At 38.2% G+C, this 18317-nt stretch overlaps 1 protein-coding gene across 2 annotated transcripts in view; it reads left to right on the top strand.

Moving 5' to 3' along the window:
* LOC129378015 (guanine nucleotide-binding protein G(olf) subunit alpha) overlaps positions 1-18317 on the top strand; it is a 71627-nt gene that overhangs the window by 50498 nt on the left and 2812 nt on the right. For both annotated transcript variants that reach the window (XM_055058258.1, XM_055058259.1), the window contains exons 6-11: positions 14218-14272; positions 14358-14431; positions 15985-16043; positions 16174-16294; positions 17235-17365; positions 17456-17523. In XM_055058258.1, coding sequence (XP_054914233.1) covers positions 14218-14272; positions 14358-14431; positions 15985-16043; positions 16174-16294; positions 17235-17365; positions 17456-17523 — 508 coding nt within the window. The remainder of the gene's footprint in view (positions 1-14217; positions 14273-14357; positions 14432-15984; positions 16044-16173; positions 16295-17234; positions 17366-17455; positions 17524-18317) is intronic.

Genomic DNA, 18317 nt, shown 5'->3' on the forward strand with positions numbered 1-18317 from the left:
AAACTAGCCCTAGATGTGTGTGACCTCGTCTCTCACCCAATGAAAGATGAAAAGTTCAGGATTCACTGAACATTATTTTCCTGTATTATGAAGACATGCGGTTGTGATATAATTGTTGAAGACTGTGAGTGATTTGTTTTCTCTAAAAAAACTAAATTTTTAAGTTCAGTATCAGGTGTTTTGTCATGTTGGTCCAAACATTTTCTAATTAATGCATGGGATACAACGGGCCTCTGAGTATCTCATGGAATTTATCGTATCGTTTCCAAGCAGCACGTTGTGATTTTGTACGTTATTGTTGCATAGAGGTTTGTGATTTAAAACTTACACACTGATTAGTCCTCAGTTTCCAGACTGTAGCCTCCTACAGAACGGGATCCATTTGATTAGATTCTTGTTCTACTCTCTTTGTTTTAATTTAATTAATATAATATTTTCCCTTACAAAATGATTACAGCTCTGGTTGGAAATAAATGTTTAATATTTACCAAAAGGTTGTGGTTTCACAACTGCTAAGATTTTCAAAAGTTTTCTGCAGCTTACACTGCTGGCCCTCCCCCACCTGTTGCTGTACACTGCTTTTCCGCTCACTGATAGAATTTAATCCCACTTTTTTCTCACTTTCCAAGGCAAATTTGCATTTTGGAAATATATTTGAAAGATGTTGCTGTTTTAGTTTTTTGTTTGTCTTGGTTTTTTTTCTCGTATTTTTTGTTTTCTAAATCTTTCCATGTTGCCAGTTACTAGCAAGTATTAAATGTTACTAGGGCTGAAGCGATTAATTGTGATTAATTTATTATTGGAATGCTACACTACTGCCGTTTTAGACAATAAAATGTATGTTTCCTACATTAAAAAAGGAATTTAATTGTTTATTTGCATCTTTTAATGCATTTCGAATATTGTATAAAAGAGGCTTAAGTGGTTAAATGAGATATCTGCAGATGTTTCATCTTATTAATCGCTAGAACATAATCACTAGCTGCAGCCCTAAACATTACTTGAGAAGCAGGAGGAATAATTTTCTTGAAAATGAGAATTTCTTACTGACTACAAATATATTTACATTCACAATTTCACAAAATATAGTTTACATTCTCGCAACTTTTTTGTCCTAAAAAAACAAAAGCATCAGCACTCGTCTCAATCAATCTTTTTTCCTGTCATCTTCTCTAAGAGAGCCGTTTTGGTAAGCGTGTGCAAACGGCATGAATTTGCTTGCTTTTGTTTGCTACGAGTCGGTAAAAAATAAAAAAAGAGCGAAAGAGAGAGAGAGTTTCTGTTCCACTTAAAGGAGCGGAGCTATAAATACACGTCTTTATTTTTGGGTTAAAATGTGCGTCCATTTTAAGGGCCAGACAAAGAGCAGGGCTGGTGAATGGCGGATATCTCTGAGTGTTCTACTGTGCGCTTGACACACACGCAGACACACACACGCATAGACGTGTATATATACCTCAGCCTCCTGTTGTCCAGGAGTGTACAGGCAGTCTGCGGAGGACAGCGGTGACGCTGCAGCTCCCCTGCTCAGAGACTGTGGAATGGTCGACCATGCACCCCTCCTCATGTCTCCTCCCCTCCTTCCTCTACTGCTCTCTCTCTTCACCGAGACTCCCCTCCTCCTCACTAACCCCCCTCTCTGTCGCTCTCTTCTCTCCCCCCCTTAGAGCTTATGTAAACTAGCTGTGGAGCCAGGGCAAGCTGAGGCTATTTTTAGCAGCAGCACTGCAGAGCAGAAACTGGCTGAGGTCACGTGTGCGCAGCCGAATCAAAGGGAGTATCCCGGCAATGCGCTGTAAACAAAAGGAAAGGTCAGCGGCAGAAGGTGAGACACAGAGCGCCTCTGTGCGCCGGTTTTGTCGTCCCGCCGCTGTTTTCTTTTTTTTTTTCTTTCTCACGTTATGGCGCCCGGACGTGAAAGCAGTCACTCTGCGAAAGGCGCTCTGACTCCCCCTACCCTGCACACACGCAAGCTCCACCAAAGGCAGCGTTTGGACGTGCAAGCAGAGGTTTTGCTGTCTAATCATGACATTGGCTCCTTGTTGCATCTGACCCCTCTGGGCATGCTCAGTGGGTCCTGAAGGCTTCTCAGCCTTGCAGCGAGGGCCCAGGGTGGCGTTGTCCAGCCACACCCAGGCAGAAACGTCTCCCCCCGCCCCCGCTACTAGTCAAACAAGCTTCAACTTTCACCTCCTGAGGAATGTGGTCAGAGGGGGACACGGGGCTATTTTTAGAAACCTTATATTCTTGTCAGTGGGGTTTGTTGACAGTTTGTGCTGTAGGATTGTTTCATCTGGCTGGGCCCACCAAGTTAGCTTCGAGTTGAGTAAACATTCGGTGGCTAGCTCCAGTTTATCTATTACCGACCTCAACTAGAACTGATTTGCTGAAAGCTGCAACAGGTTATATGAAGGCTGAATAAAGCGGTGCTATGGACTCGATTTACAAAAAATAATAATTTTGTGCATTTTATCATTTATCGTGATAAATTTCTTTATATTTTCAAACTACATTCCAATTTATGATGTTTAAAGCTTCCCAAAACTATGCAAATTTGATTTTCTTTCTCACTTTTTCAAGTAAAATATTAATAGATTTGAAAATATGTGTGCAGTTTACACACATCCTCATTTGAGTTTTGTAGATGGGAAGGTTTTTTATTTGATTTACACTGTTGCAGTAAAACCTGCTGTTAGATCTGGTTTTGTCTTGTGTTTTAGGCAACAATAAGATGATGTGCTGCTCTAGTTTTGCATGCACACTGGGACTGTATTGATGACAAAATCTGCTGGATGACGCAATGTCCCAGAAGTTATTGGAATAAACTATAAATATTGTTGTTTTGAGAATATTTTTAGGCGATTTAATGATATAACAATGCAATAACACATTCTCAAAGATTAATGAACATTAAATTCTAATGAACATTTAACACTGGAAGATATTTTAAATATACAAAATAAAACAACAATTTATTCATAAATTGAATTATGAATTTTTTAAGGAAAAGTTTAGTTGAGACCAAAATATGCCTTGTTTTTGATAAACAAGGCAAATGGAAATTATTGAGCTTGTTTTAATTTATCATTAATTTGTTGCTTATTTCCTAATGCAGACTTTCAGAAAGTCAGCGCTTTCAAAGTGTTTATCCAGCCTTACTTCAGCTACCTGCTCTGTGACTTTCAGCACCTTTTTGTTCATTCATCCAAAGCGGCAGCGGCGTGTCATTCATGTTGGGGAGTTGTATTCAGAAACTCTTTTTTTCTGACCCCCTCCGTAATCATCTCGTCTCCCACTGGCCTCACTCGAACGCGCGGCGGCGGGAGGGAAAGAGAGCCGGCTCGGTGCTGATGTATGGGAGAGTCTGGGAACGGAGGGAGAGACAGAGCGGAGGCGGGGGGGGGGTGGGGTAAGGGGGGGGTTGTGGACCGACAGCGGTTGCCATGGGAACCAAGCTGCTGAAACCAGGCAGGGTCATCGTGGAGGAAAGGAGCGCAGGGATGCCCCCGACAGGCCGAGCGGGGAGCTGCGCTGTCGAAACTATGTTCCCTACTTATTCATCCCGTTTAATAATCAGTCGCCGGGTCATTGATTTTTGATTGGAGGAGGAGAGGACAACCCCGTTTTCCATAGGTCACCGGTTTGCTTCCCAGTGTGACGACTGATTTGACCTACATCCAGGGCCGGTCCAGTCCCTTCCGGGGCCCTAAGCAGATTTTAATTTGGGGCCCCCCACTTACCAACATGACGACTTCAGGTGCTGCATCATTCCTATGCTGCAAGGAATGATGCAAATTAGGCCTGTTCAGTGGCCTAATTTGTTGTCACAATGACAACAAATTATCATGGACGTTATTGCGATAAACAATAATATTGTTTTTAGATCATTGTCAAGTAATACAATGGAAATAACAGCATAATAATACAAGAACACATTCTCACAACTCAATAAACCTCTATTGAATATTAATACTTTTACAGGAAGACATTTAAAATATTCAAAATTAAACAACAGAAACAACAAATATAGTGAATTATGAAGTCTTTTTAGATAAAAAAAGGTCCTGTTGAGACTAAAGTTTCAGACTGAGAAATTTTATCATCCAGTTTTTGACAGAAAGATAGAAAAGAGCGAAAACTCAAAATTATGCAAATGGAAACGACTGAGCTCATTTTGATTTATTATGCAATTAATTTATGTATTGCTTATTGCAACGGGCCGAAATGTAGCTACTGTCAATACCGTCATTTGCACTCAGCTCATGTCATGCCGGTGTTATTCAGGGACACACCGATCCACTTCCAATATCGATATCTGAGGATCAGCCGATACAGAAAAACAGCACAGACTTGATTTATAACGTTTCTCTTGTTAAACACAGACATAACTATACTGAATTAAAATTTTATTTGGTAACTGCACCAGTACAGCTCACTTACCTAACAAGTTCGATCAAACGTGTAAAAAACACTCTCATTTGTTCATTCAGTGGAATTAGCAGTATAAAAGCAAATGTAGAAGAAATAAACTGTGACCGTTTATTAAATTAGCATTTTGAAGAGTCGAGTTTGGGCATTTATGGAATCGTTTACCGTGAAAAATTTCTTAGGAGAATTTTGATTTATTGTTAGAATTTTCAATTATTAGTGGAAAGTGAAGAAATAAAAACTGAAAGCATTACAGGAAATGTTTTTTTTCTATTTTCTCCACTGTTTGTTCTGTGTCCACATCAGTAAATATTAGTAAATTTAAAAATATTATTAAATGACTTTACTGTATGCAGTTTAGTGATATAAATCCGGAAGAATTCTTTTAAGAACAGTATTTATGTTTGTGAAAAATGCTAACAATAAGCAAGTTTTCTTATCATAGTCTTTATCGCAATAGTACTTCAGAATATTGCAATAAAAGTTTAAGTCCATACTGAGTGGCATATTAACTTTTTGACATAATAATGAATTTACAATAAACAAGTAAGTTTTATCTTTTATCTTGTTTTTTACATTTTTAAAGAAATGTGTAAAATGTGCAATCTATTTACATTCTCATCATCTTCTTACATAAAAAGAAGACATCCAATCATCCAAGTGTTGTAAATCTGGGGGTCCGATTTACGCGCTCATGCCTTCAGGCAGCTGTTATTTCACACGAGAAGGTCTAAAATCTATTTTTACTCCGTTTTCTATTTTTGATATAATTCACGTATCGACGTTTGCGCTTCCGTATTAATTAGAGAAAGCCGTCTGTCAATTTCACAGAGAGAAAGAACCACATGTGAACTGGCGAGCGATTCTGTTTCCAACGGTGTAACGGCGCACGTAGACACTGAGCAGACGCGAGAGGACATTACTGTGTATTTTACATTTTTATATACAACACCCTTCAAGCCCGTGATTTGATGGGGTCCTGGAAGGCCAATCGACCGCCGCTGAGATAAAGCAGGCGCTTCTGTTTACACAAGATTCGGTTTGACTTTCAGGAGCATCTCCGTCCTCCGCTCCTATATTTAGGAAGTACCCACTGAGACCCGCTTGATGGATCCACCTGGTTCCATCTCCCAATCTGCGGAGCGTTTCTTGTTTGGATGGATGAGCTGAACCCCGAGGTGCAAATGTTTCCACCAGGTGACCAGGATGCTAAACCACGTCGCTCTGGGTTATGCAATGAGTAGATCAGTGGTTCTGCTGGGTCCCAGGTCCTTTCTAGTGAGTGAAGACGGACATTTTGGATTACATCTGTGGATACGATATATACCATTTTCAAAGTCCTTTTGCAGCCTGGAAAAGTATGATAGTAATTTCTAGGTGTGGTGAAAAAATAAAGGGGATCTATTATGGAAAATTCATATTTTGCCCGTTTTTGTTCCTCCATTGGGGTCTCGATTGCTTCTGAAAACACCCAAAGCTCTTGAAAAAAACATCCAGACGATAAGTCAGACTGTACTGTCACCTAGCAATCCGAGCAGAACTTCAGCACATTTAGTCTGCTGGTTTTATCACTATATAATGGAAAAGACAGGTGGGTTGTTGTTGACTTAATATGCAGAAACCACTTTATCCATCTATCCATCCATTGAACCTGTCATCCAATCATCCATCCAACCATTGAACCAGTCATCCAACTATCCAATAATCCATCCATCCATCCAACCATTGAACCAGTCATCCAACTATCCAATAATCCATCCATCCAACCATTGAACCAGTCATCCAACTATCCAATAATCCATCCATCCATCCAACCATTGAACCAGCCATCCATCCACCATCCATCCATCCATCCATCCATCCATCCATCCATCCATCCATCCATCCATCCATCCATCCATCCATCCATCCAACCATTGAACCAGTCATCCAACTATCCAATAATCCATCCATCCAACCATTCATCCATCCATCCATCCATCCATCCATCCATCCATCCATCCATCCAACATTTGAACCACCCATCCAACCATTCAACCAGTCATCCAACTATCCATCCATCCAACCATTCAACCAGTCATCCAAGTATCCAATAATCCATCCAACCACTCATCCATCCATCCAACCATCCAGCCACCCAACTATCCATCCAACCATTGCACCTGTCATCCAACTACCCATCCAGTCTGAACTTCACAATTTGTTCTTTAAAGGTTGACTGGCAACTACTTTGGAGCTTTTGTGTCAGAAAAAAATATAAATTTTGATTTGAAATTTGTTTGAATGCTGAATTTCACAGAAAGCACTTAAAATTATTAAAAGTTCAGTTGAATAATGACTCAGCTCATTTGGAGTTAATATTAAGAATAAAATTCTTAGATATGTACTTTCTACACATCTATTGTCAGTATCTAGAGTTCAAATAATATCGGTGAATCCCTAAACAACATCTAAATATCAGTTTAAGGTTATTTTTAATTATTATTTTAAAAGCAGCTGTCAGCTGAAATATATGGTAAAATGTGTGAGTTGAAAACATTTTAGTCAAACGTTCCAGCTGTGAAACTCGGTGCCGTGGCGCAGCTGAGTTTCACAGCGCTGTCACTAGTCAGTCGGACCCTAAAGTGAAAATCCATTATGCTGGCCTAAGCGGCTCAAAATATGGAAACTATTGATCCGATCCTCTGCACTTCTAATTAAAGAATGTCTGCTATTTGTAAAAAGTCAACCCAATTATCAGATGAGCACATGAGGCCGGGTGCTGTTTGTTGGTGCGTACGTTTAGCGCTTTAGCACAACCTGCAGTTCAGAAGGTTTTTTTTTTTTTACCACAAATTTAAAACAAATTCTAGCAGTTTAGTTTAATCTTCCTGCAGAGATCCCCTCTGCCTGTTCTGTGGCCTGAAAATGTCACAGGTTTCCTCTGTTCTGTGTTTTAGATCATCAAATAGAGTTGAACATCAGAGAGAAACAGTTTTTAAATTATATCTATTAAGGACAATTAAGGACAAAGATCTGCCTGATCAAATTAGAAAAGTAATAGCACCTCAAAGCTAATCTATTGCTCCGTCATTATGACCCGCTCTTCTTTGCAGAGTTGTTTTAATTCAGGCACATTTGATGGTTTTTCTGCTGGAGAGCAGGATTTACTGTTCCATCAATTATGGCAGGTAATTCAGGCCCAGACCACTACACTCCCACCACCATGTTTGATTGCAGGCTTGATCTCAGAGGAGAGCCTTTTGATTTTGGCAGGAACATTTCCAAAAGTCTTAAGTGTCATCACGAAGGGGTTTTATTCAGCAGTTGGTTTGACTTTGAAACACTCCAACTGAGGCCATTTTTGCACTCTCTGTTACTGTTGAATGATTAATATTCAACAATAAAATTCAACACATTGATTAATTAATCAAGTTTATTAATCAATAAACTTGATTAATTGATTGATCATGATTTAATTCACGATTAAGCATAGGAGCCAGTTCTATTTCCACTAATCGTTTGGTCGGTTTGGTTAACTATAATCCTTACTGAAATTGAAAACATAATTTTCTCTATTAAAAGTTTAGCTTGGTTCCTTGTAGGAACGGTTGTTGTTGAGTTTGTTGCTAAAAGCTCCATAAAACAAACACGAAAGCATAAATAGGCGAGCTGATGAATTAGACTCCATTCATTGTCGTAGTTTTAGTGGCACCACCTTCCCTTCGCTCCGTTTCTGTTCGAAGGGCAGCAGCAGGTGACCTGCCCCCCCACGGGATCGGGGTCTGAGACCCCAGAGCCCCTCCATCAACTGGCCCTCAACATGTCGCCTTGCGTGTGTGTGTGGGTGTGGCTACGCTCACGTCTATGTTTTATGTAAAGATTAGGCAAACAACACAGAAAGACCAGAACAAGTCAAGTGATTCTGTCCATAACAGAGCTTCTGCATAGCAACAGAGACGGGCCTGCAGGACCGGTACGCCGTGTTTGAGCTCAACACACACTGCAAAAACACAAACCCTTACCAAGTGTGTTTGGTCTCATTTCTAGTGCAGTTAGAAATAAGAGAAAACTAACTTATACGTAACTTTTCATCTTGTTTTGAGTAAATAATTTTATTTTTCACGTGTTATTTAGCTGCGTTCGCTTTATTTAGGCAACAGCAGATCTAAAAACAGAATTTCTAGGTTTGTTTTGGTCATAATCCTTACAGAAAACATTTGTTAAAGTAAAATGAAAAATCATAAATTTCTCTTGTTTGTGGATTGTTGGACTTTTCAGATGTAATCCAAGTTTTTGTAACCAGTTTTTTCCACAAATCTTAAGCAAAAACACAAAAATGTTTTTGGTCTAGTTTCTAGTACAAATCTTTGAATGTTTGAAATAAAATTAAACTAACTTACAAGACACATTTCAGCAAAATATAGGAGCTCTTTTTAAGTAAATTATTCTTTAATAATGATGAAAATGTTCCAGTGCCACTGGCAAATTTGTTAAGTGAAAATTAATTTTTGTAAGTGAAATAATCTGTCTATGAAAATAGAACTTTATCAATATTAATTAAGGAATTATTGACGTAAAACAAGCTCCTATATCTTGTTGAAAAGTTATTTATAAGTTAGGGTTTAGTCTTATTTTAACCCTTTAATATGTAGCTTTTAAATCCCCACCTGTATATTTTTGCTGATTTTAATTGTACACAGTTCTTTTAATGTCCTGTGAGTAAATGTATTTGCCCGTGTATCCATAACAACTCAAACCTTTTATTTATGCAATTTACAAGTACTGTGTTTTAAAAGAGTGTTTGATCAGATTCGGAGTGAAATTACCAAAAATAACTTAATATTGGCTGGAAAGCGCAACGTCTCCTCTTCAGACGCAATTGGAACTTTTCAACAAAGCCTGGCAGAGTTACGGTACTGCAAATTTGTCTTGATCGTCGCCGCTCCGTTCGCTCTGGAAGGGTTAAGTGCACCAAGACATTTGCACTTTAAAGTAGACCAAAATACTTGGTAAGATTTTGTATTTTTTGCAGCACGGTCAACAGCGGCGACCGTAAAGCACAACAGAGCGATCGTTAGCTTTACATCTAACCTGAAATTCAAAACAGATCTGTCTGTAAAACATCAGCATTTACAGGATGGATGAGAATTAACAGCTCATTTAGCAGCACGTCCTTCGTTGTTGTTGTGTGTGTGAGGGGTATAAATACTACGGCGTACTTTGCTGTGTGTGTGTGCTGTACACATTAAAACAAAGTGGGAAAAGCTGGTGGCCTGTTCTCCCTCAAACCACAGCTTTGTCAAAGTGACCGCATCACACAGCGATCTGGGAATGCCAACGGTGAACCAGAGCTGGGAGGAAAACGGCAGGAACCTTAAAAAAGACGGACTCGGCTGTTCCTGTCGTCCAACTGTCACTAAATAAAAGCTGCACCCTCACCTTTGGATAAGAAATTACATTCACCAACGCTAACTACTCTGCTTTTTGTTGATCTTTTTATGGATCTTGTTCCGTTTTCTTTCTTTTTTTTTGGAGATTATATTTGGATATCTAGTACTGCTGTCACATGGCAGTCACAAAGCACTCTGTAATTATAACCCAGCTATGTTTCTGCAAGGAAGACTAAAAATACTAAATACATTTGTGCTGTTTTATTTTTTTTTTAGTCTGGATGTGTTTGGGCTTTTTATTTTTGTTAGGAAGGAAGAGTTGACTTGTGTGTACAATGCTACTTATGGGTGCTAACTGGTAATCAGACATAGTACTATTGGATTAATTGTGTTTGTGACACAAGAATTATTTAAAAAATAACCTGTTTGGGTTTTGTTTTCGTCATTTTCAAAATAATTTAAGACAAATTTATTTATTTATTGTCAGTTTTGAAGCAGAAACCGAACTCCGTTTGTAATCTGTCTATGAGATTTTTCACACTTATCCGTCTTGCATGACGACAGTTTGAATATCTGCTATTTATCTGTGAAATCACCAGCAGCAATCACTACTTTGTGTTTCAGAACTTTAAAAAAATATTTCTCCAAACCTAATGAAGGACTTATTTAGCTAACTAACAGATGAAACAAATCAATAGTTTAATATTTTTAAACTGTACTGACTTTTTTTATTCTTTTACTACACTTTCCACTGATTCCAACATTTTTGCTCCAGAAACACAAACTTATCTTCCAGCAAAGCGAGCAGTGCAGTGACCTGAGATTATCTGTTGATTTTCTTTGTGAAGATGAACAGAAAATCTACAAAAATACACAGTTGGAATTACTTTAAGAGCACTGCTCTGTCTGCTTTTTATTGGGAAACTGATCTTTCTTGATATGTTCTTTTTTAAAAATTAGAAATCCTAAATTAAGCCTTCTTTAACATATTTTTAATATGTTTGCCTGCCTCTCTTCTTGTCAGAAACAAATTTTCTTGCCCGTTTAATCTTAAATTTAAATCTGAAAGGGGATTGAATGAATTTGAAACCATCAAGAAGCATGGCAGCATTATGCTGTGGGCCAGTTTTCCTGACAGCTCACCCATTACAACTTCTATTGTGCTGGGTTGTAGTTCAGGGATTATTTGAGCTTTTGAGAGGCTAAGGGTTTTCGATTACCATCTAAAACCAGAGGGAATAATTGTCCAAACATGCAAAGCTTCCACCGAAAAACAATATGAAAAATCTGCAAAAGGAACTAAAATGCTGCCACCATCAGTTTAGAAAAAACAGGTTAATTTGATAAAACAGCCTAAGCTTTTAATAGCATCTATTAAAAGTTTATGGGCAATTCTTCAAAGCTGAATCTATTCCAGGGAATCAACTAATTATAAAAAGAGGCTAAATATCAAACTAGTGATTAAGATGTAACTTAATAATATTTAACCTATATAATATTTAACATGTATACATTTTACCTTGTGTGTATATAATGGTACACTGTTATGATTGCAGAAAAAACACAATAAGATCTGACTTTTCCTCCCAAAATATTAAAAAGATCAAAATAAAGACATTTCTCCACGTGGTGATTGTGTTTTGAACAGATGATTAGTTTGACTTTCTCAGGTTTTCCAGCTCCTGAAATGATTCATAATTAAAATCAGACGGGTCAAAGTGTTTGTATTCAGTTTAGAAAAAAGTTAAGAGAAGTTCTAGTTTAAGACAATTCTTAGTGAGTTGGTCGCAAAGAGCAACTAATCGCATAATAAATAAAAATTTAGCTCAATAATGTCTATTCTGATTAATTCATAATTTCATAATCCGTTTTATTTGTCGTTTCACTTTTGTGTGGGTTTTATTTGTTTTTTTTTTTTTATTTTGGATATTTAAAATTCCAAAATAAAATTAAAAATTCTTTATAAAATTAAAGTTGACCTTTGACAGTTCTAACTTGCATTGTTATTATATTATTATTATTTTACAACAAAACAACAATATTATTGTTTATCGGAATAATTTCTGGGACATTTTATCGTCCAGTAATATTTATCACAAAAGCTCTATGTTTTAGATATAGTAATATTGTGCAATTAGTGTTTTATATCAAACTTTAGATGTAAACTCCCTTTTTGTTGCAAGTTGTAAATTACTCAACCTGTTAGTTTTAAGTGCTGTCGTCTTTTTTTCCACCCTTTTTGCATTTTTTTTTTTTTTTTTTACAACTTTTAGTCATGCGTCAGTTTGTGTGAGAAAGTTTTGTTGCCCTTTCAGAATAGTCCTACTTCTCCTTTCGTCTATAGCAGAAATAGTCGGCGTGATGAAAACGTTGCTGTCAGAGCACATGAGCGGTGTCGCTGTTATCTAATGGCTCATAATGCACTATTCATTCTCGGTTATTTAATCCTCGCTGGGCGTGTTGGTGTGCCGCTTTCAGGCGCCCGAAGTGAAAACGAAGGGACCTACAGAGGAGTGTGAACGCGCGCGTCGGGTTTCCTGTGTGCTGCAGCCGCGCCGTCTGGCTGGTGACATCCTGGAACTGCAGATGGGTTGGTTAGAAAATCAAAGATGGTGAGGAGATGACCCGGTTTGGTCCACATCTGGGTCAGTGCTGCTGAAGGAAGTCAGCGCCGTCAGCTGAATGCAGCTTCCTGTCTGAAACATCCTCCACCTCCTCTGACTTGACGGGAAGAAAAAATAGCTTTCGTTACTTTTTTCTTTTTTAGTTTAGCTTATTTATTTAAAGAATATTCACAACTCAAATAAGATGTATAAAGCAGCTCAATGGAAGTATAAACATATTTGACCCTGACCCCCTTCTCATATGTGTCTCATGCTGTTCATTATTTATTAAAAAAGAAATGGATATATAAAATTAAATGATAGGTTGTGTTTTTGGAGAAATCCAAGACATCAAACTTGTTTACTGTAAATTTATTGTTAATCAGTTGATGTTATTTTAAAATAGTTAAGATAATACAGAACATTTAAAAATCCAAATAAGCTTTTCTAGTTTGTTGCTCAGGTGAGGTTAAAATGGTCATAATATCACTGCTATGATGCAAGCTAATTACAAGTGATGCTATTAACAGTTAGCGTAGGAATGATAAACAATCTGGTGTTGATATGTTGGTCTGGGGGGACCCTATATAAAAGTCAGCTTAGGGCCCCGAAAAGGTTTGGACCGGCCCTGATGGCTACTTTTTACCTCTGGTTTAAGAAGGAGGTTTTAGCAAAAAAAGACGCTATGTAGGGTGTGAATACTTTCACGAGCGTAATGGAGCCCCCTGTTGGAAGTCATTGCTGGGTGATCCGGGTCATCCAGAGGCCCGACCCGGCTCCGGTTGTTCCCAGCCTGCCCGCTGCCGTCTCTTTCCCGACAGAGAGAGCATGTGCAGCAGCAGCAGCAAGTTGTCTAACCTCCACAATAACCGCCTTATGCAATCACTCTGGCTAGAGACAGGCAAAAAATAGCCCAGACTGCGCGCGGCCGCCCTCTAGTGGCACGCAGCTGCCACAGCAGCGGCCTCCCCGGGCCTCTGCAGGGAGTCGGACATGGTGGCTGCCTCCAGTTCGGACTTTGTTTCCTCCTGTTCGGTTCTCAGGGTTCATTCAGCTGCTTGAAATTCTTGAAATTTTTTAACAACTGTTTTAAATGTTTGGAAAGTGCTTGAAATATGCAAACTGCACAGTTTTGTAAAAAGGTTTAATCTAACTATTTGATTAAAAGCCTGAATTCGGAAAACGTTGTTGACAGTTGAAACCTGACGCTTTCATACGATTAATAAAGAGACACAAACACAAGTTTATCACGACCTGAAGTTAAACCACTCTTTTTTTAAGATTAGATATTCTTACCAAAATTATTTCTATTTCATAAATGCCAGAAAACTTGGCAAGAAGATTTTTGTTTTGTGTTTAACCATTAAATTTGAGCAGGAAGATTTGTGTGGATTGTTTCAATGTTATAAATATTTATTATTTCTAATGGCGCTGTGACTTATTGAGCATTTTGTATTTCACACATTACACAACTTTATTGAATTGTGGACATTTTGTCAAATTAGTGTTTTATTCTTGAGCGAAACTTTTCAAAACATTACATTTTGTTATATTTTAGTTCAATTTGCTCGTGATGTAGAATGTGGAACGCAAACACAAGACATTATTAATATTAATAGTGACAAATGACATAAATTGTATGAATTGTAACTGACTTTTGGTAGTTCATTCAAGTAAAATTTTGAAAAGTTTCGCTCAAGAATGCTTAAATTTTACCATTGAATAAAGTGTACTAACCGTGTATTTTACTGTTTCTGTGAATCTAAAGTTTAAATATCTCTCTTTATTCTTTTTTTTTTTTTTTTTTTTTGCAGTTTCTTGGACAGAATTGACTCAGTAAGACAGAGCGACTACACGCCTACAGACCAGGTCAGTCCTCCTGCTAATCTGCTCCAAAGAGGCAGCTTGTTGTTTTTACTTTTAGTTTTAAATCCTCCTTTATTTTTGTCCGCAGGATCTTCTACGCTGCCGAGTGTTAACTTCAGGGATTTTTGAGACGAGGTTCCAAGTAGACAAAGTCAACTTTCAGTAAGTCGGACCAAAGTGTGGCTCGCGGGCCACTTGTGGCCCTCGGAACAATTTTGTGTGGCCCTTGGCTTGAAAAAACAAAACAACAATAATACTTTAAAAACTGGTTTCCGGGCTAAAGTGGTTAAAATCTGTGCTGGTGAAAGTTTCACTAATGCTGTTAAACAAAAATCATTTTAAAATTGTAGAATGTAATGTGTAGCAGAATGTATTCATGTAGTTTTACATTTAATTTAATTAATTAGTAATAGGGACCAAAACAACCAGTGACTTTGGAACACTCATTTAATAAACTTGGAAAAACCAAAAGTATTGTTGTCACTAAAAATACACAACAATCCAGACAAAGATGAGAAATTTTGAATATTTTTTGTTTGTTTTTAATCTGGTAAACCTGCAATTGCCTTTAAATCTACAAAGAACTACAGAAATCTGTCTGCTTTGCTTATTTTATTAAAGTATTATATTTGGTTTGTTTATTTAGAAAGTAAAAATAAAGAAGTTGACAATTACAGTCTTAAAATGGAAAGTTCGTACACCCCGCTCTAAAACTAGACAGAGATTCGAAAACGCCAGAAGCACATTTAGAATTTGTCATAATTTTGTGCTCCCAGCTTATTTTTGTCACTTTTATAATATTATAGAATATTTTTCCGCCGATAAAAGGACGCATTGTTCCCGTTACGTCCACATCCGCTCTTACGTCATGTGTTATGCAGCCGCTATGCAGAACTCCGTCAGCCGGCTCCAAAAGCAGAGCCTCCAGAGGCGTTTTCCAGTAATTTTCTCCTTTTAGAAGCATTTGACCCTGTTCCGTTTTGGCATCACCGTTAAGGAATAATGGCGGATCGGAATGCCCTCCTGGGCGTCGGTACTATATTTACCTTTTCCTCGTGATTCAGGGCCTGAAATGTCAGAAGTTTGTTCCCTCCGACATCAGCGCCGCCTCAAAGAGGAGAAAAAAGAAAACAACACGAAGGAAACGGAGCCGAGGACGACTGAACTGAACAACTGAACTGAACTGAATCACTGGACTGAACTGAATCACTGAACTGAACAACTGAACTGAACTGAAGCACTGAACTGAACAACTGAACTGAATCACTGAACTGAACAACTGAACTGAATCACTGGACTGAAATGAAGCACTGAACTGAACAACTGAACTGAACTGAATCACTGGACTGAACTGAATCACTGAACTGAACAACTGAACTGAACTGAATCACTGAACTGAACAACTGGACTGAAATGAAGCACTGAACTGAACAACTGAACTGAACATCTCTACTGAACATCTGAACTGAAGAATTGAACATCTGTACTGAACTAAACTAAACATTTCAACTCAATATCAGAAATGAACTGAATCATTCATTGACCTACTGGACAGAACATTTAGAATTTTTTCTATTGTTTGAACGTCTGTCTGTCTGTCGGCATCGTGTTGTTTACCGTCGGTCGTTCTGCGTTTCAAAGCCGTTTTTAACCACTAGATGTCAGCAGCGAGTGTGTCGCTGTCTCTCTGACCTCTGTTTGTTTCTTTCCCACAGCATGTTTGATGTCGGCGGTCAGAGAGATGAAAGGAGAAAATGGATCCAGTGCTTTAACGGTGAGACCTCCAGCTGCTTAATATCAATTAAACATTCATTAAACATTAGTTAAATGTTGCTAATATCAATAAGAACAGAGATTAGATGTGCAGAAGCGATCCTGAGTCTGAGTCTGTGCTGTTCCTCCAGACGTCACTGCTATCATCTTCGTGGTGGCCAGCAGCAGCTACAACATGGTAATAAGGGAAGACAACAACACCAACAGGCTACGGGAAGCACTCGACCTTTTCCGCAGTATTTGGAATAACAGGTGAGACCCGACTCGGAGAAAGCAGCTCCTTGCTCTGTCCTTTGCAGCACTCAGTCATTGTATGAGTTACAGGCCAGCCAACACAGACTTTTAAGGCCAATTCTGGAAGTTTGCACCTTTTTCTTCTGATGCAATATTTGTCACATTAATTACTTTGTCAAGCCATTTATTTATTTCTATAGCTACTGATAATTTTGGCAGGATGAGCCTTCCATATGCTAAGTAGTTTAACCTTCACATGTCTGTGAATCGGTGCTTAAATTCAGAGTCCTCCCTCAGACTTGATGAATAATGTTTTACTGTTGGTATTTAATTAAAAATCTAATTTAATATAGATAATCTGCCTACAGCAGAGCTCAGACATTTTTACTGCAGGATTTAAGAAAATACAAAGCTTGTAAAAAATTATCAGTGTCATAATCATCACATAATTATTGAAAGACGTCAAAGAGGATTGAAGTTTCAGATTACTGTTTAGATCTGGACTTTGACTAGGCCACTCTGACACATTAATAATACATTTTAATCTAAACACATGTCTCTCTAGCTGCAGCCTTCAAAGATTGGTTTGTGTTTATCTCAACCCAACTTGTTGAAGAAATTCATCCCACAGCATCATGCTGCCAGATCTGTCACCCGGACAATAAATTGTCCCAGAAGTTGTTGCGTTAAATGATGATATTGTTATTTTGTGACCATTTTCTATTGATATAATGGTAATAATGGCATAATAATGCAAGGACACATAATGGAGCTAAAACTGCGGCATCAGACCGAAGACTTTTATCATCCAGTTTTTGATAGAAAGAGAGAAAAACAATAAATCACGCTGTGGGGAATCATTGATCTTGTTTTAATTGATTGATTGCTTAGGCCTGGATGCTGTTAAACAGTAAAATAAGCATGTTTAACATAAAAGTCGCTGCTGTTTGTTTTTCAGATGGTTACGCACTATATCCGTCATTTTATTCCTGAACAAGCAGGACATGCTGGCTGAGAAAGTATTAGCCGGAAAGTCCAAAATTGAGGACTATTTCCCCGAATACTCTCGCTACACCATACCAAATGAAGGTCAGTGGCTCGCCTCGCTTCGCCGCTAACAAACACTTAGCCGCTCTGGTTTTCTGTTGTTTTTAAAAGGAGACTCTGTTGTCCTTTCAGCAACTCCTGAACCAGGCGAAGACCCCAGAGTGACGCGAGCCAAATTCTTCATCCGTGACGAGTTCCTTGTAAGTACGACGCCTGAATTTAGTGGCCTGATTGTCGGGGTAACAACCCACAGGTGCGTTGACCCAACAGAAATAGGTTTTCTCTAAATAATGTAGATGTTGACATGGCTCCAGCTAATCTCTGGGACCCGGATAGCCTCATTATCTGGGTTGTTTTCTAAGAACCTTAGTGGGAATAGTGGGCATTTCTTTATGAAAGAACGGTTCTATTTTTGACGTTTGCCGAAGCAGGGTTTCCATTTTGTCCCTTTGTGGTTTGTTCAATGTCTCAGCGTGTTTCATATAAAAATAAGACGCTTATTGCAGCTTAATGATGACTAACGCTGGTCTAAAAATGTTTGTTTGGTCACTGCCTGACTCATATTACCTGCGTTCGTGGTGACTGTCGCTATATTTAGACAACGGCAGATCTAAAAACAGAATTTCTAGATTTGTTTTGGTCATAATGGGATTGAATCTTCAAAGAAGAAATTGTTTAAGATGAAAGAAAAATGATAAATCTCTCCAGGTGTGTTTTTAACCAGTTAATTGCTGGGAAATGTTCTATAAACGGTGCTTTGCAAATATTTCCCATGTTTTGTTACAACCGTGTAGTTAAATATTTGTTTTTGGGATTTTATGTGATGCAAAATAAGACAAAACTAACACAAAGTTGGAAAATGTTTTGGGATTAGAGACTGAAGTTTATACCCATTTTTCTTTGCAAAACAGCATTACCTCAGACTGGAAGGAAAACTTTGACTAGACCGTTTTATCACAAATTTTCTTAGACTTTTTATGAAAGTCTCATTTTT

Source organism: Poeciliopsis prolifica, unplaced genomic scaffold (assembly GCF_027474105.1).
Source record: "Poeciliopsis prolifica strain line A6 unplaced genomic scaffold, Auburn_PproV2 SCAFFOLD050, whole genome shotgun sequence".
NCBI lineage: Eukaryota > Metazoa > Chordata > Actinopteri > Cyprinodontiformes > Poeciliidae > Poeciliopsis > Poeciliopsis prolifica.